The sequence below is a fragment of the Schistocerca serialis genome, chromosome 11 (assembly GCF_023864345.2).
Source record: "Schistocerca serialis cubense isolate TAMUIC-IGC-003099 chromosome 11, iqSchSeri2.2, whole genome shotgun sequence".
Classification (NCBI taxonomy): domain Eukaryota; kingdom Metazoa; phylum Arthropoda; class Insecta; order Orthoptera; family Acrididae; genus Schistocerca; species Schistocerca serialis.
In genome coordinates, this window is record NC_064648.1 from 175,378,255 (window position 1) to 175,404,591 (window position 26,337).

At 43.5% G+C, this 26,337-nt stretch overlaps 1 protein-coding gene across 1 annotated transcript in view; it reads left to right on the forward strand.

Annotated features, from left to right (window-relative positions):
- Positions 1–26,337, forward strand: part of LOC126426611 (uncharacterized) — a 245,328-nt gene that overhangs the window by 180,171 nt on the left and 38,820 nt on the right. Inside the window, exons 13-17 of the mRNA XM_050088503.1 lie at positions 6,665–6,810; positions 8,262–8,494; positions 18,077–18,375; positions 21,057–21,359; positions 22,957–23,264. Coding sequence (XP_049944460.1) covers positions 6,665–6,810; positions 8,262–8,494; positions 18,077–18,375; positions 21,057–21,359; positions 22,957–23,264 — 1,289 coding nt within the window. The remainder of the gene's footprint in view (positions 1–6,664; positions 6,811–8,261; positions 8,495–18,076; positions 18,376–21,056; positions 21,360–22,956; positions 23,265–26,337) is intronic.

Sequence of the window (26,337 nt, forward strand, 5' to 3'; positions counted from 1 at the left end):
GGAAATTTCTCTCACACCACACTTGGGCAACCGCAGAGGTTTAACGGGTGGTGGTAGTGACGACGACGACGACGATGATGGTGATGATGACAAAAAAGGACACGAGCAAAGTGTTACAGAAATAAGATCATTACAATATCCAGTATATAAAAATAACATCGGCATACTTCATTTAAAAAAAATCATACAGTAACATAACTCAAGAAATATGCAGTATTAGAAGCCTTTCCGCTATAGAGAATACATTGAAAGGATTTGCATTATGAAAAATTACAAGCAGTTCTAGTAAACAGTATGTTTATGCATCTACTCCACATTGGGAAGAATTATCGCCTTGCAGGCATATGAATACTTTCTGATTGATTTTTACGTTTCCCAATGGATAACAACGTTTTTAATACTGAAATATATAGATTTTACGACTGTTTTTTATTAAAGATCTTTGGGCTTAATTTCGCACCGTGCGTTCATTGTGAAACGCATCGCGACATCTGCTAACGTGTCTGTCTAATTTTTTGTATGTGAGGTTGTTTCACTGTATTTCCCATAATCAACTGATTTTAAGTAATCAGTGTTTCATTATAAACCAAATATGAATGTATTGGTTCTAGATAGTTGGATATCGTTTTGACCCTATTTCATCTATTTTTCACTTGTGTACTACCTTAAGATACCGAGCAGACTCGTAGATTTGAAATCTGCTGTGGTACAGTAAAGGATGTGCAGTTGAGGTGGAATTTTGCTGCTGAGCACTTAGTTTTGTTTGGGCACACTTCAGGGGCCTTGCGACACAGGCACCGAGCTGCATTTTGTTGTCGATGTAATGTGTTTTCAGTTCCAAATTCCCTGTTTCACTTCTGTATGCCAGTTTCTTTTGTACAATAGTCTGAATTTATTTCATTTTACTTTCTTTCTTACAGTAGTCTCCTGGCAGTCTGTGCATCATAAAATTTAATATGTCCACTGAACAAAATGGTTTGCATGTCTTTTTTTTAAGTTGTTGGTAAATTTCCAATAATTCCCAGTCTAATTAGCTCGTACATAAAATTTGAGCTGTGCAGCTGAATGTCACTGGCTTCTTGCACTTATATTTTGGCCAAGTACTGTGGGAATTGGTGCTACTCATTGCTCTTAACGAAATATTATCCGCCTCGCCATTCTGCTCGTATCGACATTATTTGGTATCTGTGGGATAGCGACTCGTTCTTTTTTGGTACGGTATGCGTTGAAGCTTCACATCTTGTATAATGTTGGCGACTGACATCAGCATTCGTGTATAGTATAAATATTTAAAATTTGTTTTAAAATCGTCAACACTTCTGATTTGGTATAACTCAGATGTTCAGTTGGTTTCACAAAAGCACATATAGTGTGCAGATGTGCTCGATCTGAGCTCTTGTAAACGACTGCCAGAGTTAAATGACAGAACGTACGAGACTTGGAAGCAGCAGCAAGTACTTTCGGTGATAAGTTTTGTTTGTTCCGCAATTGATACTGTGCAACCCACGATTATGTGGAAGGCTTACTTTTTTCCCCTCTAGATTCACGAGTTATTTATTTTTGTGGCTCTCTTTTCGATTATTAACTTATTGCCTATCACTAACATAACTAATAAAGATGTTGTTGTGCATAATTGTAGAGATATAAACAGTACCATTATGCACATCGTCCTGAAACCCAGGTCTCAAAAATAAATAATTAGCAAATTGAGCGACGTAAAAAGTGTATTTTTCCAGTTACTACTTGGTATTGTTTGTGAATGTTCTAAGTTGTTGGTATCTCTCGGTCATTCTTCTAGTTGACGGACATTGTGTTACCACCTCAACCCACCATTTCCGATACGGTACGGTCGAGCATCATTTGTGCACGACGCACTGGCACAGCTTAATGTGAGAACTTGTAAAATCACAGACTGATCACTATCGACTTCCGATGTTAACAAATTGTGGGATTCGAGTTTACAGTTGGTGTAACTTGTTTAGTAGATGCCGTACCTGTACCCTTGAGGTCCTCAGCCTGTCTCTCAAACTCCTCTCACTTTAGTGCATGCTAATTTGCTTGGTGTATTTTGTGAAAAGTTCTGTTTATGTTTTTGGTGACTCACTCTGTGATTACAACGTAACATTACATGAGATGATGCCCATAATATATCAAAACCAATAATGTGAAATGTTTGCTTTGTGAAGTAGACTGAACAGATGTTCAGATGTTTGTCAGTTAATCTTTGGTTTATTGTGGTGTACATTTTGGCTTTCAACATCTGCAGATAGGGAGAAAGTACACTTGTGCACAGATGTTGGTAACTGTGAAAGTTTTGAGATATCAAAAAGCAAAGAACATAAAACAGTTTTTGTCGCTGTATTGTCATAGTACTTGATATGAAACTTCGCAAGTTCTTATTTTTTGCTAACTGTTCATTTTTTTTACTGTGTGGGTATGCAGCTGCATTAAATTTCTTGAAAAAAAGAAAGTCTTTTCTTGTCTCAGAATATTTTTATTTTAGATAAATATTTAGTTTTATTAGCAGTTCGCTCATTTCACCCTCCCCCCTCCCTCCTCCCTCCCCCAACCCTTAGGCATCATCGAGATATATCGCATGAAAGAACCTGTCAGAAGAGGTTGTATCATAAATGCACAGATGGGAGCTTCTGTATTAAGAACAAAGACATTGACCACACCTTTTTTTCTTAATTCTAAAGATTTAAAGATGTATTTCAATGTTTAACTTGTCACGCCTTGGTCTGACCTGCGAGTTGTTAACTATTACTGTAATCCGGGCTGCTGGGAGGCTTTTGTGTGACAGATTTGGAGATCAATTCCAGATTTGACTGTTCCACGAGATCAGGGTCATCTGTGGTGCCTTCATCTAAATCTACATCTACACAGTTACTCTGCTATTTGCAATAAAGTGCCAGGCAGCCTTCATCACGCTCTGGAGCAACTCGGGTGGCAGTGAGGAGCATTTCGATGATCGACGTTCTCAAAGTTGAGAGAAGCTGGTATCAAATTGCAACAAGGGGAACCAAAACAGATCAAATCACAAAATAGAACTAAATGTGCACACATGTTGAACTTTTCTTGTCCTACATATGGAAGCTCACCTCTTCTCCATTTGATTTCATTTGCTGGGAATATACGCCCACCTTTACATGTCGAGTAACATCGGCCAGCAAAACCTTATAGAACAAGAGATAGTAACAAGAATTCGAGCTGGGTGAAGATGTCTAGGAGCTATGCACATCATCATAAGATTGAAGTTACTATCTAGGTTGGCAAAAATAAAAATATGTGAGACCATCACACGCCAATAGTGTACTATGCAAGCGAGATGTGGACCATGACAAAGAAAACAGAGAAAAAACTCATCACTTTTGAAAATAAAGTACTGAGAAAAATATATGGACCAGTGAAAGAAAATGAACAGTGGAGGATAAGGAAAACCAGAGGACTCAGACAGGTATACACACTGCCTGACGTCATAGCGAGTGTGAAAATTGAGAGACTAAGATGGGACTGACGTGTGAGGAGGAGAGGGGTAATAAAGGCTGGAATGGATGGAGGAGCTGAAGGAGAGAGACCACTGGGATGGCCGAGAATGAGATAGAAGGACAATGTCGTGGGAGACGTACTGATACTGGGTCTGGGAGATGAAGATGCAGATGACAGGAAAGGGTGGAAGGCTGGACTGAGTGAGGCCAACGACCGGCTGCAGTTTGTGTGGCCAGTGTAAGTAAGTAAATATGTACATGTTGAGTACAAGGTATGGTCTTCTACAGAGTTATTACGAAGTCCATTAAACATTTAAAAAAATTGTTATACGTAAATGGCTAAACATTGTGTGACAAATGATACCTGCTGGCAAAGTAGTTGAGACAAATGCCGACAGTGGTGTGCCACTGACCTTAGTTGCTAAAAATGGTGGCGAACTGAGGGGAGAGAGCATTTTGTGTGCTAGAATTTGTCTGTTCCCTGTCAGTGGTGAGTCGGCGCGGGCCTGGGCAGTACTGTTGGTTTTTCACAATGTTTTATGTTGCTCTTAGTACAAATTAATGAAACACACTTTTCATGGTCATCTAAAATTCCACTTTAAAAATCATTTTGCTTGTAATGGAAAATGATTTGACACCTTGTCAGCTCTGGGGGTCACATGAAAGTGTTGATGAGCAGCATTTGGCTGGCTGACTCCAGCTGCACTTTAAAAAACAAAATTGCAAGTATCTGTCGAAACACCAGAGAAAATGTGCCCCTGATGACCCATAGGAGAGAAACTGTGTGTGTGTGTGTGTGTGTGTGTGTGTGTGTGTGTGTGTGTGTGTGTGTGTGTCCGTCCGTCCGTCCGTCCGTCCGTCCGTCCGTCCTTTTTGGTGCTTCAAATTTGACGATTCTTCTGTATGTGTGTGAAGTTTCAAAACATTATAACAGATTGCAGAGCTTTAGTGACCCTTCAAAATGACATCTATGCGAAATAGTCATTACGAGCAATGTGCTGTGGTGACCCAGGGTGAGTGGAGCCACTACGGTGTAAAGGTAGGTGGACTTGCGGGTTGTGGAGGCAGTGGTGGTGGCAGCCAGAGGTGGCTAGGGAAACTCAGCTGCATAATATATTGTCATTTATTTAGTCTCGTGGTACTATGCTGAAATGCTGCAATGCCACTGGATACACCCCCTGCAGGTGTACATCTGTCAGTGGTGCCGTTGACATCGGAAGGTCAAGTCAGCGGGCTGGCCATTTGACGTCCGTGTCCCACTTTTCTGGCACTGTTGCTCACTCGGCAGCACTTGCCCGAGTTAGGTCTGTGTGGCCAGAGTGAGCAGTGCCAGTGATATTAACGTCTGTCAAATTCTCTCGGGTCTATCACTAACGGATTAGAAGCTCACCCCGGTCGAAACTGCTGGCAGCAGTATTGCCCCGTCTCAAACTGCTTCCCTCCGAGGCTGGCATTCGGTGGCTGCTGTGGAGCCTGGGGTCGCCTCATCTGTCGTCTCATTCTAGGCCACGGATGGGGGCTTAGAATTGTGAACTGGTCCGGTCGAGACAGCTTCGCGGACTGGCGCCGGCCTCCGGGTGCCCCCTTGCGAGGTAAGACTTGCGTCGATCCGATATTGCAGGAGGCGCTGTTAGACTGTGCGTAAGTGTGCTAGACTTATAGGATATTTATAGTGATTAATTGGACACTTGTCGTGTCAGTACATTGCTTCCAGGTACGTGCAGATCCTCACTGTTGTGTCCTGACAGTGTGGAAATACTCTGCAGCCCGGTTTGAAGTTGCATTGCGATTCTGCAGTGCCACTGGGGTAACACGGCTCGGTCCGGCTGCTGCGTGATTTACGAATGGGCTCATGTGACTAATTACGTATCGGCACCTGCCCACTTGCCCCACATACGGTTGCAATGGAGCTGCTGCTTGGAGAGTAATGCTCAAAATTAGCGACGGCATTACGGGGCTGTAACTGAATTTTCGGTTGCGGAAAAAGACACTCTGGTGAATGTCTGTAATGTTTGTGTGTGCAGTGTACGGTAATAACATAGTTGACGGGAGTACTGTCAGGTGACGAGTAAAGGGAGTTACAGCATCAGGAAGTGCAGAAGCTGAGTTTCGCCATTGGCCGTGTTCGGGACGTCCTTGTCACAGCCACTGCCCCCAGTGTGGTGAATCTTGCAGTTGCCCTTATTTGAGCAAACCGGTGCATCACAACTCTACAGTTGACTCTACAACTATGAGTGAGCATTGGAAATCCGCGCAGTGACTGGATATTTAAAGGTGTGGATGGGATCACAAGATTGAAAGAAAAGCCATTTCATCTTAACTGTTGTATCAGTTGGAGACCAACGGAGAGACCATTCTGTCACAAATCGTTACAGGTACGAAACCTGGATGTGCCTCTTTGACTTGGAAACAAAAGGGCCGTCACTGGAGTGGCAACATCACAAATCCCCATAAAAGAAGAAATTCGAGACAGCTCCCTCTGCTGGCAAAAAGTTGTGATGACACTCTTTGTGTGATAGTGATGGCATCATTCTTGTGGGAGTGTTGCCAAAGGGGTCAGCCATCGATTCAGAGACATACATGAAGATTCTGAAGAAACTCGAGACCAATTTCTGATGTGTTCAGTCTCACAGGAATCCGAAGGAAAGAAATATCGCTTCTACACAACGGTGAACACTCGCACGAGAGATTCAGGACTGGGGAACACATTACCGAGTCGAGTCAGACGTCGCTGCCTCACCCACCCTGTAATCCGATCTGGTGCCCTGTGGACTTACCATCTGTTTTGACCAGTTAGATTCCTTACATCACGGAACACGCTTGGCAGAGAGTGAGAGTGTGGGTGTAATTTGTACAGTGAGAATGTGGCAACGGGAGCAGGACAACAGCTTTCACCAAAAAAGAATGTTTGGGGGTGGGGGGTGCGAATGTGGGTCATTATGTTTTGAACGACCCTAGTAAGTGCGTGAAAGTCTAAAGTACTTTTGTCCCTAAAAATTAGTTTCAGAATTATTTGTGCCCTAAATGAACATTTCTATAGCAGTAATATTAGATGTGGACTGACGGTTTACCCACAAAATTCTTATCGATGTCCACATCGGTGAAAGGAATGTGTAGTTTTGTAGCCCAGTTGTGCCCAATAATAGTTTTTGGCACAGTTCTCACTCGTGTCGCAGGCCGTGTCCTCGAGTGCCGGGGACTCTGACTACCAGACGGCAGGTTCCTCGTCGTCGGCGCCGGGCGCCTCCTGCCAGAAGCAGAAGAAGATCAAGAAGCTTCCCGTCTCCGTCTTCACCACTACCACCAGGTACGGCAGTGGAAGGTATGAGCGAGGACAGAAATTGGATAATTTTGAACTCTTTTCATCGCATATTCTTATAGTCTTCTTCACCACTGTACTATTACCAAATTATAAAATACAAAATAAAATGCAGCTGTTAGATATATTTATTTTTGCACATTATAGGTCCATTTCCTGTACAAACAATTTATTTGCCAAGTAACAGAAAATGTGCTATTGAGAGATGTGAAAGAAGAGTACATCTGCTGTGGAAAACAGATGGATGATGATATGAGTAAATGTGTGAAAGAATATAAGATGATGAAAATGGTAAGAGAGACACAGTGCACGAGCACGTGAACGACACGTGATATCTGTGAACACTATTGATCGTTATGTACATATCTCTGATGTGTAGTTTGTGCACATCAGTTAAACAATTTGTAATTCCTTACCACTCTGATAGTCAACAGGATACTTTGATTATAAGTGTCATTCTTATGCTCACGTACTGGGTGTGTGTATTTAGCATTGGATATCGTCACTTTCAGGTTCCTGAATTCTTTCATTTATGTAATTGGATCATCATTTACATTCTGCAAGGGCAGCTGTACTCTTTTTCACAAATATCAACAGAATATAGCTCTGACATAGGGTTTGTACACTAATGGTTTCAACTACAAATGAATTGTTTGCATTGGAAATGGACCTGTAAAGCTTCAAAATGAACATATTTAGAGGCTTTATTATTGCCTTTATACTTTGTCTAAACCATTTTGCAAATAATTAACTTCAATTTATTGTAACCACTGAAGGCCTTACTTCAGCTTTTATTTTGCTTTACGAGGCAGCTTTCAAATACAGATGTGGTATCCAACATTAACAAAACGTAATTTGATGACCTATGTGGAATTGTATTTAAGACAAATTTGTGTCCTGTGAAAACAGGAATTTATTCCCACATACAAGTCAAATTTCCTTATATAAATATCTTTATATTGTATAAATTAAAGTCTCTCACTGCCGTTTTCTGTTTGTGTGTTAAGGGTAATCTCAGGAATTACTGTAGGGATTCTGATACGGTTTCCTCTAATAGATAGGCTTATTCATGAGGGAGATTTGTGTGTATACTCACAATTTATTACCATTATGCCAGAGAAGCTGTCCGGCAATAGGTACATAGTGCTACCTGTATGAAGCCAGGGAGGGTCATTAGCACATTAACAGTGAGACTGATTTTGGAAACATACGTGCAGTGCTTTTATACACTTGCAGATGTTCTGATTGTTATTGTATTGAAAATGGTCTAGTTAAGAAAAATAAATTTCAAAGTAACAATTCGATGTGGTACTATAAATGCAACAGCCCACAATGTTTTTGAACATTAGAAAATACAGTAAGACTATCTAAATGAATACAGTGAAAAAGATGTGAAGAACTTATTTTATTTATATCTTACCCTTTACGCACTTCTTTTCTACAATGGTACGCAGGTCGATGACGGAACAGTCTTCGGCACGAGCTGTCGAGGTGGAACTGGCATTCTTCAGCAGAGTGTCGGACAACATTCGCTACAACCTGCTGCACCACCTGGACGGCAAGCTGGAGTGCTCGGCTGCTGACAGAGACGTCAAGTGTGTGAAGACGGCTGCCGACGAACGCCGGGAATCCGCTGCGGATGTGGGCTCTGCCGGTGGCGAAGGGTGTCCGGAGTCTGCAAACTCGGGTGAGAATGACAGAATCTCCGTTGCGCGATGTAGCCGAATTTCTGTTACAGTTTTTCAATTTCCATCAGTTTCCTTGACTGTTTTTCCATGCGGTAAGTGCTGCTGTATCAAATTTTGCATTCTAGTTCCTTAAGCTGATGAAAGGAACATAAAGGTACATGCTTTCTCCCCTATTTGTTAAATTTAATGCACAAATTCAGTTTATTTTATTATTTTCTGCTTATTTGCTGCAGTATTTTAAAACTGACATTTAAAAAATATTCGGCAGAAATGATTAGTAAGGGTATCGCGTAAAGTAGATAACGGTACGCACCACAAATCCTCGTTAAGAATGTCAACTTTCCAACTTTCTCTTTTCAATACATTTACTCCTTAACACATTTTGTTTTTGTTGCTGATAGTAAAAGTCAGTTTGAACTTAACTGTGCTGCTCAAAGTCACAACATAAAGAACAAAAATAATTTTCATTTTGACATTGGCTCCTTATCTGGGGTCGAGGGTGGAGTCATGTATTCTGGCGGCACCGCGGAGCGAGAATTTTAATAAAAAACAGTCCAAATTTCAATAATGTATTTATTTGTAATTCTGGCAACTGGTTTGTCTGTAAGACCATCTTCGGACCAGAGGTGTCAGATGACGTGAGGAGCCCGTTCGCGGTGCCGCCATTAGTACGTACTGGTATCTGTTACAGCTGCTCAGTTACAGAAAACTGACGGGTGTGGTTTGTGCACGAAGAGACACCAACTCATTTTCTGCACTTTGTATGACAGCACCTAACACAAACTTTTAGTGACGGTCACGGAGGTCAAGTAGTGTGACCTACTTTTTCACCTAGCCTTAATTTCTTTCTGCTTTATCTGTGGAGACATGCATTAGTGTATTGCACACCCAAGCACAGTGTACACATGTTGCAGGAGTATCCACCCCTGTACACATGCCCTCCCCCTCGCCCCCACTGTCGATGTTTACTGCTCCTCCTCCCTCCCCCCTCCCTTCCCCCCTGATCAGTCATCTGACTGGCTTGATGTGACCTGCCACAAATTCATCTCCTGTCTTCATCTCTATCACTTGTACGCAAAATTCTCAGTTATTTGATGGATGTATTCCAATCTCTGTCTTTCCTTTCTACAGCTCCCACTAGTTCCATGGAAGTTACTCCCTGATGTTGTAACACATCCTGTTATCTTGACCCTTTCAGCAAAGAAACTCTTTATTTATTGTCTAATAAGTCCACCTAATTTTCAGTGTCCTGCTGTAGTATCACATCTCAAAAGGGTCTATTCTCTTCTTTTCCATTCTCCCCACAGTCCGCAATTCCCTACCATAAAATGCTGTGATTCAAATGTACATTCTCAAAAAATTTTTCCTCAAATGAAGGCCAATGTTTGGTACTACGAGACTTCTTTTGGTCAGGATTGGCGTGTTTGCCCCTTCTGTTCTGCTTTTTATGTCCTCTTTGCTACATCTCTAGTGTGTTATTTTGCTTCCAAGGTAGCAGGCTTCCTTTACTTTGTCAGGATCACAATTTTGTCTTTCTTCAGTTTATTCTCGACCCATATTATTTGCTCATCAGACAGTACATTCCAGTCAAAAGGTTGTGTAATTCTTCTTCACTTTCATTGGGAGTAGCAGTGTCATGAGTGAATCATATCATTGATATCCTTTCAACTTTAATTGAACTTTTCCTTTATTTCTGACATTGCTAATTCCGTACATGTGACAAAATCTGAGGGCAGCTTGGGTCGTGGTTGAGAAGGAATGCTGAAGGATGTCAAGAATGCAGGGTAATTGTATAGGGCACCTCCTGCAGTGTGAACAGGCAGATGGCCCAAATCAGAGAAATTATGCAGGGTTGCTACAAGTTCTGGATATTGGGGAATATCAGGGAATTTCTACGTGTTAGGGCAATATTAGGGAAATTTGAAAAAAATCTAGCTTTTGCCTCAGTGGATGAAATGGATTGTTTACTGAGATGTCGTGCATCGTTGCTGGCTGGGTGCAGCCGAATACGTGAGCTCCTTCCCTATTCCCTCATTCTTATTGCTTCTTCCCTTTGTGCCACTCCCCTCAGCTTGCAGTCAGTGCTAGCCTAGCAGCTGCCGACGAGAGGAAGGGAGGCGTGAGGAGAGGTTTGTTTTGATCTGATTCTCTCCTTTGTGTACGAGTTGTGTCCGAGTGACTGTGTGTGAATGTGTCTGCGCTCTCGTTTTCTGACAAAGGCTTTGGACAAAAATTTAGTTGTGAGAGTTTCATTGTCTTTTCTATGTGCCTGTCTCCAGCTCAGTGATCATCTTTACGGTGAGTTGCTACCTGTCCTTATTAGTATTGATTTTCAGAGTATTTGTGCAAGTTATCTGTTGCACAGATTGATCACTGTGGTTTCATTTCGTCAACAAGGTGTCTGTGACATGTAAATAGCTGGTCATACCATTGGACTTCCGTGACGGGCCGAAACTGCTGGCCATTTTCGAGGGTATCTCTAATGGATCTGAGGCCCATCATTTCCCACTAATGTGTGGGCCCTGCCCGTCTGATCTGGTCTCACTGATCTGCCTGGAGGTCGTGTGTGTGTGTGTGTGTGTGTGTGTGTGTGTGTGTGTGTGTGTGTATAATGCGGCAGATTTTCGTGGTTTATCCACAGACTCGGGACTGTGGTGCTCCTCGGCTGGCCAGAGGCCGTGGGGAATGGATTTCAGGAATTGCGACTGTCTCACTGCAAGAACATTGTACAGTGCGGCATTTTATAGACATTTTATTTATTCTAGTACATTTTGGCACTTTGAATGTACTTTATATATTAGAAAGTACAGTTGATAAGAGGAAGATAATAGTGGCAGTCACTGGCAGTTTGTACACTATATACTCACATATTTCGTGAAAGAAAAACCACACAATACCTGTAAAATAATAGACATAACTCAGTGGGCAATAACCGACAATAACAAACGTACAACTAACATTTTATTGGCCCTCACCTGTAGTGTCGGTTTATGCAGCTCTTCCTTGCCTTTTACACTTCTTTCAAGAGGCCTAGTTTTTTCTGAGGTTATTTCTGAAATCAGTAAAGGTATTTTAAATCTGTCTTGCGATTACAATCTAACGTGTATTTTTGTCACGAAATGTGTTTTGTTTTACTGAAGGAAAAAGAAAAAAGAATCTGTGGTCTTAATGAAACATATATAACATTTGACTTGCTGTCTCCATCTAAAAACAGTTCATTGCAAAAGATGTTGATGTTAGTATTTAAGATCTTTGTTCACATGTCTAGAAATACAGAAGTCCTTACATTTTTTTGTCAACTTACATCTTTTCTTACCCCTGAAATCTCAAGATTTGTCTCCCCAGAAGGCCAACAGCTCTTCGGTTAGCATGTGAGTGGCGTGCATTGGTCCCTGAGCTATTGCAGCCTTTATTCTTTCCTGGGCTGCTTTCCCTTCCCCTTCCCTGTTCTCCTTCCTTTCCACTTCCATTCCTTCTTTTGGTGATCTTTATGTTGGCCTGGTTATCCTTATGACTTTGCTTTGTCTTATGGTTTTGGTTGGTTGCTTTTCCTCCTCCTTTCTCGCTTTTCTTTTTTGGTCCTCCTCAGGCATTTGGTCACCATCTCTAAATTTGAAATCTGTAGTGCGAGTCAGATGGGGAAGAACTCTTCCCCCGCCCCCCAGTGTCTTTGGCAGGGATTCCTCCTGCATTCCTTCTCCCTTCCCTCCCCGTCAAAGCCCTTTCGCCTCCTTGCCAGGTCACCAGCTCGGTAGCCGGTCCACACGGTGGGGCTTTTATGTACCCATCTGGCTGAGCAGGAATCACACTGCTGTCGCCTGTGCTGTGAATGGCTTGTGCAACCCTAGGAGGGGTTGTCCATCTTTTCGGGCATCGGAACTCCCTGCAACGACCGTCCTGCCAGGTGGCCATCACTGTGGCTGGGTGGCGCCCACAAGGAGTGGGTAGCATCACAACGGACGTTTGGCACGTGAAATGTGTTTACCTCTCTGGCCGCTCTATTGCAGTTGTGTCTCTTCCTTAACATAGTTCTGTCTCAGTTCCTGTTTCTGCGTTTCCAGCCGTACCCTCCTCAGATACACCCTGGGAGGAGGGCGAGACGTGCCGGCTTGGGCGAGACCGTTTCCATGGTTCCCGGTCTGTACCAGGACTGACAGGGAGACTAGCCACCACCGGACCCCTTTTTTTTTTTTGGAACGTGCGGAGGACAAGTTTGGTGAAGTTCAGTCATTAAGCGAGACGACATCTGGCTGTCTCCTTACAAAGACAACTTACGCCAGTCAGCCAGCCCCCTCTGTGCCTGCGACCATATAAGAGATGACCCCGTGGTTATTGTTCCTCACAAGTCACTCAGTAATTTTCCTTACGGACCATCTCCTCAAATTCAGTGATGAACTTACGGCTAATCTGGAACGACGTGGCATTCATTTTGTCCACCGTGTCCAGAAAGTCCCTGAGGACCGTCGTGTAGACCGTGGCACTTTCATCGTGGCATTTGAGGATGATACCCTGCCCGAGAATGTCGAAATAATGGTGTACGGATGCAGTGCGAAGCTGTACATTCCACCTCCCCCGCATTGCTTCCATTGCCTCAAGTTCAGCCACGTGTCATCGGGACACTATGCCACTCTCACCTATAGTGACTGGGGCCACCCTCTTCGTGTGGGGAGCCCTCGCACCCCTTCGATTAACTGTGTAAACTGCTCTGGTCTCCATTCTCCCCACTCACCGCAGTGTCCCACGAATGTGATGGAAAAAAGAATTAGGGAAATAAAGACCCTCGACTGTCTCAGCTACCTTGAAGCCCCGAAGAAATTTGACAGATTTCACCCTGTAAATCTCTCCTCTGCCTATGCCTCAGTTACACCTTTCCCTGCTCACCTCTCCCCCTTTACCCCCATCCTGCCCCCCTTTCATTTCCTCACCCTCAGTGTTCCCGTTCCTTCTCCTCCAGGAGCCGCTCCTCCTCCTCCTCCTCCTCCTCCTCCTCCTCCTCCTCCTCAGCCAGGGAAAATGTCCTCTTCTCTGGCTCCTGCTAGGATGGGACTCTGTCTCAGAACACTCCTCCCTGCCATTCTCGCACCTTCGGGATGGAGGAGAGACCCGTGCTCCGAGGGCTGTAAAGCCACTCCCTGTCTGCCTATTCCCTTACTTATAATGCCTCCTCCCTCCCTCTGAGGGAGAAGCAGCAGCCCGAGTCAAAGGATGAGGCTTCCTGAGGCAACTCCTGCCCCCGTATCTCCTCCTTGGGGATTTCAGTGCACACCACTCCCTGTGCGGGAGTGCCACTTTGTTGGGTAAGGGGTCTTCTACATGACCAACTTACGACAAACTTTGATTTGTTTCCCCTGAATGACTGATCCCCAACACACTTCAGTGCCGCTCGTGGAACCTTCACTGCTCTCGATCTCACAATCTCCTCCCCTGCTCTCCTGGCTCGCTTTCATCAGTCACTGCGTGATGATCTTTGTGACATTGACCACTTTCCAGTGATTCTGTCATTCCCCAACTGCCGCCAGGCAGACAGGCCTCCAGGTTGGGCATTCTGCAGGGCCAGTTGGCCTGTATATATGTCTGCTGTGCTGCACTTCGACACCTGTCTCTCGAACTGCATCGATGTGGTCACGCAGAGTATTTCTGCCACTGTTCTTCGTGCTGCCGGCTCTGCTATCTCCGTATCGACAGGTCCCCCTCGCCGTCCACCGATTCTGTGGTGGACCGAGGACGTATCGCTCGCTGTCCGGGACCGCTGACGGGTGCCACAAGAATTTAAACGACACCCTTCACAGACCTATCTCCTCGCTTTTAAGTCTCCGTGCTAGGGCTCGTTACCTTATTAAGCGGAGTAAAAAGGAATGCTGGGAGTGCTATGTTTCGTCCCTGGGGACATGTTGCTCTCCGTTGCAGGTTTGATCCGAGCTCTGTAGCCTTTTGGGCCGCCAGTGACAGTCAACTGTCCAGGGGCCTATCCTCCAAAGTGCTCTGTCTACGGATCCATTGGTCCTTGCAGAACATCTCGCGACACACCTTGTGACAGCATCTGCGTCCTCTTCCTATCCTGCTGTCTTTCTCCGGCAGAAACGCAGAGTTGAACAGACCTCCCCCCCCCCCCCCCCCTCCCCCTTCTGTTTCAACCCTCACCAAGCTGAACCCTATAATGAACCTTTCACTGAATGGCAGTTCTTGCAGGCTCTTACCTCTTCACATGACACGGCCCCAGGCCCAGATCCCATCCACAACCAGATGATCCAACACTTGGAAATCACACCGAGGCAGTGTCTACTCAGCGTGTTCAACATTTGTCTCACAGGTCCTTTCCCTCACGGTGGCGAGACAGTATAGTTATCCCCATCCTTGAGCCTGGGAAGACCCGAACGTCTCTCGACAGCTACTGCTCCATTAGCCTGACGAGCGTACTTTGTAAACTACTTTAGAGGATGATTAGCTTCCAATAATGTTGGGCACTCAGACCTCGGGGCCTTTTGTCCCCGTATCGGTGTGGTTTCTGGGAGGACGCTCTCCAGCTGACTATTTACTCAGATTTGAAACTGCAATCCGACTAGCTTTTACTAGCTGTCGGCACCTCGTCACAGTCTTCTTTGACCTAAACAGGCATATGACACGGCTTGGCGCCGTCTCGTTTTAGTTACCCTTCATGACTGGGGCTTCTGCGGCCCCCTTCTGATTTTTATTTGCAGTTTTTATCCCACCGGCTCTTCTGGGTTCCAGTTGGACTTCACTCGGGACCCCCTCGGATTCAGGAGAATGGTATACCACAGGGTTCTATATTGTCACACTCTTCCTCGTAGCCATCACTGGGCTCGTAACCTCTGTTGGCCATCAGGTTACCCCGGTGTTGTATGTTGACGATTTTTGCATCTGGTGCAGCTCCCGTTGAGTAGCATCAGCCGAGTGCCAACTCCGAAGGGCCATCTGGTGGAACTTTGCGTGGGCTGTTTCGCGTGGTTTCCAATTTTCTCCCTCCAAAACAGTGGTTTTGCATTTTTGTCATCAATTTGTAGTGCACCCTGATCCAGAACTCTATTTAGGGGAGCAACTCCTAGATGTTGCAGCACAGTCCCATTTTGTGAGCCTTTTTTCAATGAAAAGCTGACGTGGCTGTCCCATATTCGCCGCCTGAAGACTACATGCATGCAGAAGCTTAATACTCTCCACTTCCTGTCTGCAGATTGTGGTCTCACGGTCGCGTTCTCGCTTCCCGAGCACGGGGGTCCCGGGTTTGTTTCCAGGTAAGGTCAGGAATTTTCACCTGCCTCGAGATAACTGGGTGTTTGTTTTGTCCTCATCATTTCATCATCATTCGTGTAAGTGGCAAGATTGGACTGGCCAAAGGTTGGGAAGTTGTACGGGTGCTGATAACCACGCAGTTGAACGCCTCACAAACCAAACATCATCGTGTCCACTTCCTGGCCCACACATCCTGGGGTGCAGACTGTGCCACTCTTCTCCATCTTTACAGTGCTCTGATCTTGTCCAGACTACATTATGGAAGTCAGGTTTATGGCTCAGTGGCTCCTCCTGCTCTGAAAATACTTGATCCTGTTCACCATTGTGGGGTGCATCTGGCTAGTGGTGCTTTTCACACTAATCCTATTGGCTATCTCCTCACAGAAGTGGGGATTCCCCCTCTACAAATAATGACGAAGCCAATTAATCCTTTCTTACACAGTCACCATTCGCAGATTTCCAGACGATCCTGTGTACCCTGTCCTCGTAGCAAGTAAGGGATGTCTCCCTCCTGATCACTGCCCACGGATGGGATTGCCGGTTGGAATGCGTCTCACTTCCCTCTCTCGAGATCTCCGTCTCCATTCATTGAAATGCACCCCATGTATTTCCTCTCACGTGCCCCCCCTCTTCCCCCCCCCCCCCCAACCCCCCCGCTCTCCTCCCCTTGGATGGTGCCTAGAGCACAGATTAGGACCGACCTATTGCAGAGTCCTAAAGTCTCTGTCATCCCTATGTTCTTCCAGCATCTTGTACATTCCATCCTTGCGGAGTTTCAGGGTGCTGCCATCTTCTACACTGATGGATCTAAGACGATAGATAAAGTGGGATACACTTTCACATCTCCTGCTGGCTTAGAGCACCATTTATTGCCAGAATTGCGTAGTGTGTTCACAGCAGAGCTGCTAGCCATTACCAGGGCCCTCCGTTTTGTTACTCAGGCCTCTGTCCACAGTGTTTTAACGCGTACCGGCTCATCGAGCAGCCCGCTTCTCTCGTCATCCTTCGGTCTCCACTGCCCGTGACCTCCTCTCCTTCCTTGGCCTTGCCCCGGCTCAGATGTCTTTTGCTGAGTCCCGAGTCATTTGGGTATCCCAGGGAATGAATAGGCCGACTGTTTAGCTAGATAAGCTGATACTCGCATTCCAGTCCCATTCGTGACTCCAGCTGTGGATACGCAGATGTACGTCAAATCTGTCTCGGGCCAAAAGTGGAATGACATCTGGTGTGCTACTGCTCTCGATAATAAACTCCGCACAGTCTAGGAGACTGCTGCACGTTGGTGCTCTTCCTGCCACTCCTCTCAGAAGGAGTACACTGCTTTATGCCATCTGTGCATTGATTGTACCAGGCTCACCCATTGTGTCCTCCTGCCAGAATATTGTTGTGGAGCCAGACTGACGATATCCCAAGTGTTGGTAGGATGTCCCCTTTGTGCTAAGTATAGTCCCTTAATTTTAATACTAGCAGTCAATTCACAGATAGTTGAACTGGTACTCAGTTTCCTATGTGAAAGTGGTTATTTCCAGGTATAAAGTTTTACTTTACTTCTAGAGCAGAGGCAGGGTGGTTGTGATTGGGGCCTCTCTTCATGTTTTCTCAGTCTGGGACCCCACGACCTCGCCCCCGTGGAAAGATCACTCTTTTTTCCAGTTTTAGATTGGGTCTATCCTTTTATGCCCTTTTTCGTGTGTGTGTTTTAACTTCCTTGTTTTGTAGTCGACTCTCCTGATTGGATCCATCCACTTTTAGCTGACCCTCTTCCTTCTGTGAGTAACTTTGGAATTGCGGGACTGATGATCTCGCCATTTGGCCCAATAAACACTCTCAATTAATCAATCGATCTTAAAATTTATCTGTGTAAAATGCTTAAATGTATCTGGAAATCGTGGAATTTCAGTGTTGGGGAATCTTGTGGCAACCCTGGTATGTGTTTCTGGGCAGCTGGTTATAGCAGTTTTTTCTTTGAAACTTCCTGGCAGATTAAAACTGTGTGCCGGACCGAGACTCGAACTCGGGACTAGTTTCATATCAGTGCACACTCCGCTGTAGAGTGAAAATTTCATTCTAGTTTTTTCTTTGTTTGACAAATATGTGCAAGAATATGGCACAATTTTTTAAACACTGTGTATATATCTGTCAATTTGTTGCATTCTTCAAACATCTAATGTCATTGTTCTTTTTCTCTCTGTATTCCCAGATTGATTTCTCCTCCATGTCTTCCTTATTTTTTATTTCAAATCTTTGAGTACAACTGAGCACGTGCCAACTGCAATGTGGTTTTTGAAACAAATTATTCTGTAATCCTCACGTACTTTGTATACTTCGTACAGGTGCAAATACGGGAAAGATCGACACTGCCGTGCTGGCGCTACCCACCGTTCGGAAAGCGCCGACCTCTTTCTACCTGTCACGGCTGGACATCTCGACACAACTGGCGATGGGGCGCAGCATGGAGAGGCCACCCGCACCGTCGCCACCGCGATCGCCTTCTCCGGACGACGTGCCACTCGCGGGTCGGCTCGCACGGAGCCGTGCGGCACGCGATCGCACCGCGGCCGATGTCGACTTCCACGCGGGGCTCAATCTCGTGCGGAATGCTGCAGGGTGCAGTCTCTCTGTGGAACCCTTGGTATGCTGGAACCGGTGTAATTTGCCTGACAGAGGTGGTGGATTGAAAATTTGCACTCGCAATGTAGAGTTTTTCGAGCTGGGGTTGTAAATGGTCATAATTTCGTGTACTGTGAGTTGTGCAAATAATGCTCAAAGTGTTTGTTTATTCCTATCTTCGCTGGGGAGCTTTATATTCTGATGCAAAAGTTGCAGGTCACTGGTAGATATCGGGCGAGAATTGAAAATCCCAAAATATTTGAAACTAGGTTATAAGAGCAGCCACTTCTATAATTTGTCAGGTATGGACTCTGGGATGTAACTTCCAGTTAATGATAATGGCTGACAGTAAATTGGCTCTAAGTTTTCTGGTGTATAGACAGCTGATTGTGCTTTGTGTGAAGTTATATGCTTTATTTGAAGTATTGACAAAAACATCATCTGAGTAATGTAAGAGCAGAAGGAATGCCTTTTCTTTTTCAAAGTAGTTACTTTTCCCCTAATGGATGTATACCCATATACAGTGATCTAGAAGTAATTCCCATTATTATTAGCATATTTTTTCATTTTCAGTGTATATTCTTCAGGCTTTCCTGGCAGATGCATTACGTATGTTGCTCGGGTTACACCGGATCACATGAGAGCATTTGCTTGGGTTGCATTCGGGAGGGGGGGCTCCAATCATTATATCGGAGGGGGGGGGGGACACTATCAAAATCTGTACAGTATTCCTCAGACATACAAAAGGAAGTGAGCAGGGGACTTCAGCTCATATATAAGAGAGAACAGATTTATTAAAAAGAATTATTTATTTACTAAATCATGCCTGACTAGAACTTACACTTTATGTCTGCATGCAGTAATATTCTTCTGTTATGCTTTCGACGTATGAACAGTGCAATGTGAGTTTTAATGGCAAAAAGAAGTTTTTGTGCAATAAAATTACAGATCAACAGTTTTTGGATTTTTTACTTTAGTTATACTGTGAAACCTTGCTTCTTGGCAAATTTCACATTTTTTGTGTCAATGGTAAGTGCTGTATAGGTTTTGATGAGTTAGTATGAGAGCATCAAAATATATGGCATAAATGGCCATATCATTTGGTTGCATTCACATAGAAGCTTTTTTTTTCTGCTGCCAAGCGTCCTTAAGACCTTAGTATGTGACATAAATTTCAACATGATATGTCAATCTGTTTCTGAGGAAAAGGCTTCTTGACAGATAGGCAACAAAGTGATTCTATAATGGGTTCTGTTTTCACTGATTGAAGTACGGAACCATAGTTAAATATATTGAAGTTGTAGTGTATTAGAGTACAAAATGTATTAATTTGCTAATATTCTGGATTACAAAATATAACATAATTTGGTGATACGTGTGAACATGTAAGTTGTAGGAGTAAGAGGGTGTGTAAACAATTTTAAACACTGTATTATAACGTAAAAGCAAAGAAACAAAATAAAAATATAAATCTCTGTTGTATTTGATATTAAACCATGAAAAATCTGGGATGGAGAAACAGCAATTGAAATACTACAAATCCTGCTTCCCTTGTAGAGGAGATATTGAATGGCATACATTGAAAGTGTACTGTTAGATATTACCTACAAACAGCTCAGCTGTCATTGTTTACAGAATTAAAGTCTCATGTGTAAAACAGCATCAAACATCAGATTACTTCACAAAAGAGTTAATATGTTAAATATTTAAAATCAAGCATATGAGCAAAAATGTTTAGAAAAAGTATAAAGTAATGTATAAAGTTTGTTGGGAGTTTCATTCTCAAATCCTGGTTGAATACGTCATGGACAGTTTGGGTGCTGTGAATGACACTGACTTGGAACATATATACGGTTCTGACTGTAAGACTTGTGTCACTGTGTTGAACCTCTGATGTAAGATTATACTTCATAATTGGTAGTTACAACAGTATTTTAGGTGTTTAAATTCAGTCAGTAATTCTGTTAAATATTGAAAATAAAATTTTTGTTGCCTTTGGAAGCTTTCAGATAGGCAACTGAGACTATGCAACCTGTACCAGGTTAGCCGTTTGGCAATAGAGGTAAGCTTCCAGACAGTCGTCCTTCAGATGTAGAAAAAAAAACACACACACACACACACACACACACACACACACACGTTTACGAAATTACTTCTTTGCTTCTCTGGATGTTCTGGAAAACTACTGCAGGAACATGTCTGAGACATGTTTTATTAGATTCACCAGACCAATAATAACAAAAGAAAAGGAAATAGTGCTTTACTTTAACCTCTTACAGTTTTGCAGTGGCTTCATATTAGCAAAGTTGCTAAATTTCAAGCAAAATCTTTTACTAGCTGTCACTCCGTAACTAAACATTTGTGGACCTGTGTTTATATAAACTTTTTTCTTTAGTGTTACTTGTAGAATAACATATTAAAATATTTGCATATCTTTGTGAGTCACCCTGGATGACAATCTACTCTCAATGTGCTGGAGTGTGTCTTAACACCTTGTCTGTGTGGTGGGTAGCAGTCTATATTGTTATATTCAGTATTGTCGCTCAGCTTGAAGAGACCCCATTTTTGGCTGCAATTGTTTGTGACATTGTAAGTTTACTTCTGTTTTATGACTGCCTCACGGTATTGCAATATCTGTGAACAGTACCAAAGTTGCAATGATTTAAAGTATTGGTAAACCTACATTCAAATGTGTGCACACAGGACATTCGGACGGTAAACGAAGATACTGCCTCTGTGGGTGAGACAGCTGCCCACCCACTGTCCGCATCCGCCCCTCCGACACCTACCGAAAAGGTGTGCGGGGGCGGCGACGTGCGGGTTCTGCGGCGGAGCGTCTCGGAACGGGTGGTGGCGGAGGAGGCGACGGCATCGGCAGCTTCCCCGCTGTCGCCGGAGGACGGGCGCGGGCTGGTGCTGAGTGGGGAATGGGTGCGGCCGCGCAGCTACGTCTGCATCGCCTGCTCGCGCATCTTCCCGGACCTCTGCGAGCTCGAGGAACACCACGTGAGTAGTATGCCGTGTTTCTCCAATGACTGGCAGTCGTGTTGGTGTATTTTGGAGAGTTTCGTTTTGTTTCTGCAGGTGACTTGATTTCTGGTGCTTTTGTTGAGAATCATACATTGTATGATAGTGCTGTCTGAGATTGAAATTGGGGAATAAAGCTTTCATTCTTCTCCTCCACTTGACAGGAGGGAAGTTAAGGTGACTGGCAGTCTTCAGTTGATGGGTATAATACTGGGAAAATGTAATCAGTTTATAAAAGAGACTGGTTACAAATCACTTATGCCTCCTGTCTTAGAATACTACTGAGTGGTGTGGGGCCAATACAAAGGGGAAAAACAGAAGATATCAAACATTTTTAAATGGTGACAGGTATACTTGATCCGTAGCACAGCATTGCAGAGACGCAGTTGTGTTGCAAAGGCCTACTTCCAAAGATTTGAGAACCAGTATTAAGTGTAGAATCTAGATACGTACTTCAGCCCCCTATGTATTTCTCTTATAAGGAGTGTGAAAACAAAATTAGACTTGATTACTTGCTGCCACTGCCTGATGCAAAGTTGACACTGTTCTATTTGCTTTCATTAACACAAAACATATTAAACCTATTGAATTTCAATAATTGGTGGAAGAGGGTGGAGAGGTGTGTGTGGGGTCTCTCAAACTTTCACAAGTGTCGTAGGGAGTTAACAGCTGGATGTGGTAAAGTGCTCTGAGAAGAAGGAAATTGGGAAATATTGATGTATGACTTTTTAAGGACGTAACAATTTGTACATAGAGTTTGGGTGTCTGTCTCAACGAATTCTGCAGTCTAGTACCTGAGATTTTTTCGAAGCGCAGTTTCTAGGATTTTGAGCAATAAAATTGGAATACCAGAATGTGGGTTCAAGGTGTGTACTGCGAATGCTTCTGATAGACCACTGGTGGCAATGCGAATGCTTCCCACGAATATATTCGTCACTGTGCAGATTTCCACTGGGACTGTGTGTTTGTGTAAAATAATTTTTGCGTAAATCACTACTAGCTAATTTTGAAACTATCTGACAGATTAAAACTGTGTGCCAGACCGAGACTCGAACTCGAGACCTTTGCCTTTCACGGGCAAGTGCTCTATCGACTGAGAAAGACAGAGGTCCCGAGTTCGAGTCGCGGTCTGGCACACAGTTTTAATCTTCCGAGTAGTTTCATATCAGTGCGCACCCCACTGCGGAGTGAAAATGTCGTGCTAACTAATTTTGCTTCTGTAGTAATTTCAAAGTTCACGAATTTTGGACGTTGTGATGATACCGAAAGTGCTGACGAAAGTGAGGTTTCGGGGAAAGAGGAGGAGAGGAAAACCTAGGAATAGAGGACTGAAAGGAATGAAGGAAGCGTTAGAGACAGAGAAAAGAAACTGTAGTGCGGTTGAGGATGAGGAAAATTGGTAAACAGATGGTGATGGAGAAGCTGGTGTTTCCAGCAGACTAGGCCCAAGACTTGAAGCTGGTGGTGGTGGTGGTGGTGGTGGTGGTGGTGCACTGTGGGTCTTTCATCTCTCAATTTCCCACAATGTGTTCAGTTACACGTATTCCTAAAGTGAATATAATTCTGTTGGTTGCAGGTGGCAGCACACCCAAATGTCATCTGCACCCACTTCGAGCTGGAGGGGCAGAGTGAAGTGGTGGACGGACCGTCATCGGCGGGCCTGACCGCGTACGACCTGTGCAGACGCCACCTCGGTGCACACTGCGCGTACGACCTGAGGGTCAGCGGTGCGGGGCCCGACAAGCCGGAGGAGGGAGTGAGGACGAGAGCCGATGCCCACAAAGAGGCAGCAGAGAAGAAGGGAACGAGTGCAGGCACACTGCCCGAGCCGCGCTGCACAAAGTGCGGCCGCACGAGCTTCTTTGCACATCCGGAGTTCCACAGGTGCCTAACAACTATAACTCGCTGTTACTTTGAGAAATGCTAATAATGTTAGTAGTAGTAGTAGTAGTAGTAGTAGTATTTTCTAATCTGATTCCTCCAACATTGTCTTATTTATTTCCACAAAATTCAATTAGCCTTTCACCTCTTAAAAATAAACTCTCCACTGCATTCATCTTCCTTTCATATCAATAAATTCCTGAGAATTGAACTCCCGTATATAAAAAAGATTCAGAAGTCTGCTTACTGTAGCAGTGAGTTAATGTGTTAGCATTTAAGTGAGAACTAGTTTAGAAAAAGTTTGAAAATAAGTCTTGGAAATCACCAAGTCCTTTAGTTATCAAATACTGGACGATTGATGTCAGGTTATTTGCACCACGTCTGTTTGCTGCTTCGAGACACGCAGATATACACCGTTTCTAACTTTAATACTTGTCTTACTGTGTTAAACTTTTAGAAAGCGAGGATATATGTTTTAATGAGTAAAAATACAGTCAGTAATTACATGAAATATTGAAAATCAGAGTTTTGTTGTCCCTGGAAGCCCTTAAGTAGGCAACCGACAATTGGTTCCCAGTTCCCGAATAGTAGTGTAGATTTCTTGCCTGCTGCTGAGAGAATTATCGGCCCACCCCTGGAGTTTTTATTTCTCTTCCCAGAATTTTATTCCATTTTCTCAATTTCTTCTTGATTTATTTTATTGTCTGTTCAGAGTACAGATTGTATAGCCTTTTTGAGGCTATTTACTAGTTATCAGTCTACATAATGTGATGCTGTTTGAGAGATTCTAACCAGGTTTTCTTCTATGTATGTAGCTACTTGTTCCACGTCACAGCTTCAGCTGGTACTTTTCGATGCCTTACTTGTGACGAAGGCACTAGACGGAGAAGGAAGGTTGGAGGCAGTGTCTGTGGCTAGTTTTAAGAAATTGTCATAGTGTTTTCATCGAGGTGTTTAGGGTGGAGCCTAGTCTCTTTTGAGCTCCAAGTCCAGGGTTTTGACACCACAGGTATGGTATTCGTCTCGGCAACAAGAGCTGACTGGAAGTTGCTTAAAGTGTGATGAACTGATACTGTGTGTTGATGTTCTTTTAATCGTTGTATGTTCCCATTGATCTGTATGTTAAAATATAGTGTTTTGTATAATGTTGCTTCACATTTGTTCTCTTTATTCTGATGGTGGCAGAGGCTGGAGTGTCTAAGGTTGTAAAGTATAATTTTAAAAAAAAGTTACAAAAAGCATGGATTGAAACAGAACATGGTATTATTGTGCTATTTTAAACACAGATTTTTGTTCAGATGTCGTGTACTCAATTGACAAAACTCTTTGAAGGACTTCCACAGTTCAAAAATCCATTTGTGTGCACACGTTTCACATCGCTGCTCTGATGGTCCTTGCGCACCATGTCGGTGACAGTGTACTGGAGGCTGTACTTCACAGTTATGGATATATGGCCAGCAAGATTCTGATGAAATCAGCTGTCTCTGTCTGTATTGGTGCACTGGAAAACAAAATATGAAATTTTGAATCAATTCATGGTGTAAAGAAGAGCAAACATAACAGCCATTCTCTATTTTTGAGGTTTTGTAGTTGCTGTCGTCATCAAGATAGAGAAGACAAGTGTAGTGAATATTCAGGCGCCAATAGCAAATTTCACCTCCAGTGAAGAAAACTGAAGCTACGACGGAATTAGAATAATATAAAAACATTTCAGAAGCTAATAATAATAATATTATGGCAAAAACAAATAATAAAAATAATAACAAGAAATACGTACCATAAAAGGTGTGTATCAAGAAATAGCAAAATAATGCGTTACAACACAGTAAGGGAACCAGATCACTTCTATGCAAGTAAAAGCCTAGCATTGAGTTATAAATTAGAGAAATTACAAATACTAGAGAAAAATTTTGGGTCCCATAAGAAGTGAAGAAACTTGGAAATTAAGAAACAATGAAGAAACATATTTATTGAGTTAAAGAAAATTTTTACAGAAATCAGAAAAGAGTATTTTTCTGGACAATTATACAGGAAAAATGGTGACAAACTAGCAAAACAGATCTTAAAGTGTCTCTGGAAACTGAAATTAACCACAATCTGGATCCAAGAAGTTAAAAAGATTTGCAAATGTGCAACTTAAAAATAGAATATGCATCACATATGTTGCTCAACTTGGTTGCAGAGAAAGCCACAAATGAATGGTGCACGGAGCTGGCCACGATGGATGATGGCATAAAGTTAGGAAAATGCAAAAGGAAAGAAGTTGAGATTGACTGCTCGGTATTTGCTAATTACTTAGTCGTACTCTCCACTTGACACAGCACACGCCAAGAAAGAAAAAATGTGCAGGGGGGAGAAACCAGATTGCCAGTGGTCTCTGTCAAAAAGAAAAGATTTGTGACCAACCCGAGTGCTACCATCCACGAAACTGAATTTCGCTGCCCCAAACTGATTCCAGAATTTAAGTACCTCTGTGAAATTGTTTTGGAGAACGTTGTGAATTGCATTGTTAAATTGGAAATAATATAGGACTATTTTTGATCTCTACATAATAAGAGAAACATTAGTAGAACTGCCTAAATCTGCCGAGACACACAGGTTCAGAAAGGTCTACTCGTCACACTGGAGCTCAGTATATACCAATTTATCAGAAAGATGGTGGAACGTAGGAAGAAATGTCATGGCAGGTGGAAGATAGAGAGCAATATAGAGGTGTACGAATACATTGAACCCCCGAGTGATGTCTTGCGGAAATGGTGCCTGAAGTTGTACGGCCACTCGAAATGTGTGCACTTGAGCAAGGTGACAAAGAGGGTACTGATTTACTATGAGAAACTCTGTCCGACAAAATTAGAAAAGACATAACCCAGTCTCGGCAGTACACAGGAAGTTATACGGGGCAGGTCCACATCGAGAAATAATATTGAGAAGTGCACGAGATAGAGAACACAAAAGTGGTGGAAAAGAAGAAGAAATTTTCCAAAGAACAGAGACAGCAGATTAGCTGACACGTGAAAAATGACCGGCAAAGCAAAGGGAAGGGAAATCTGGTCCTAAGTAGGCTGATTACTATTAA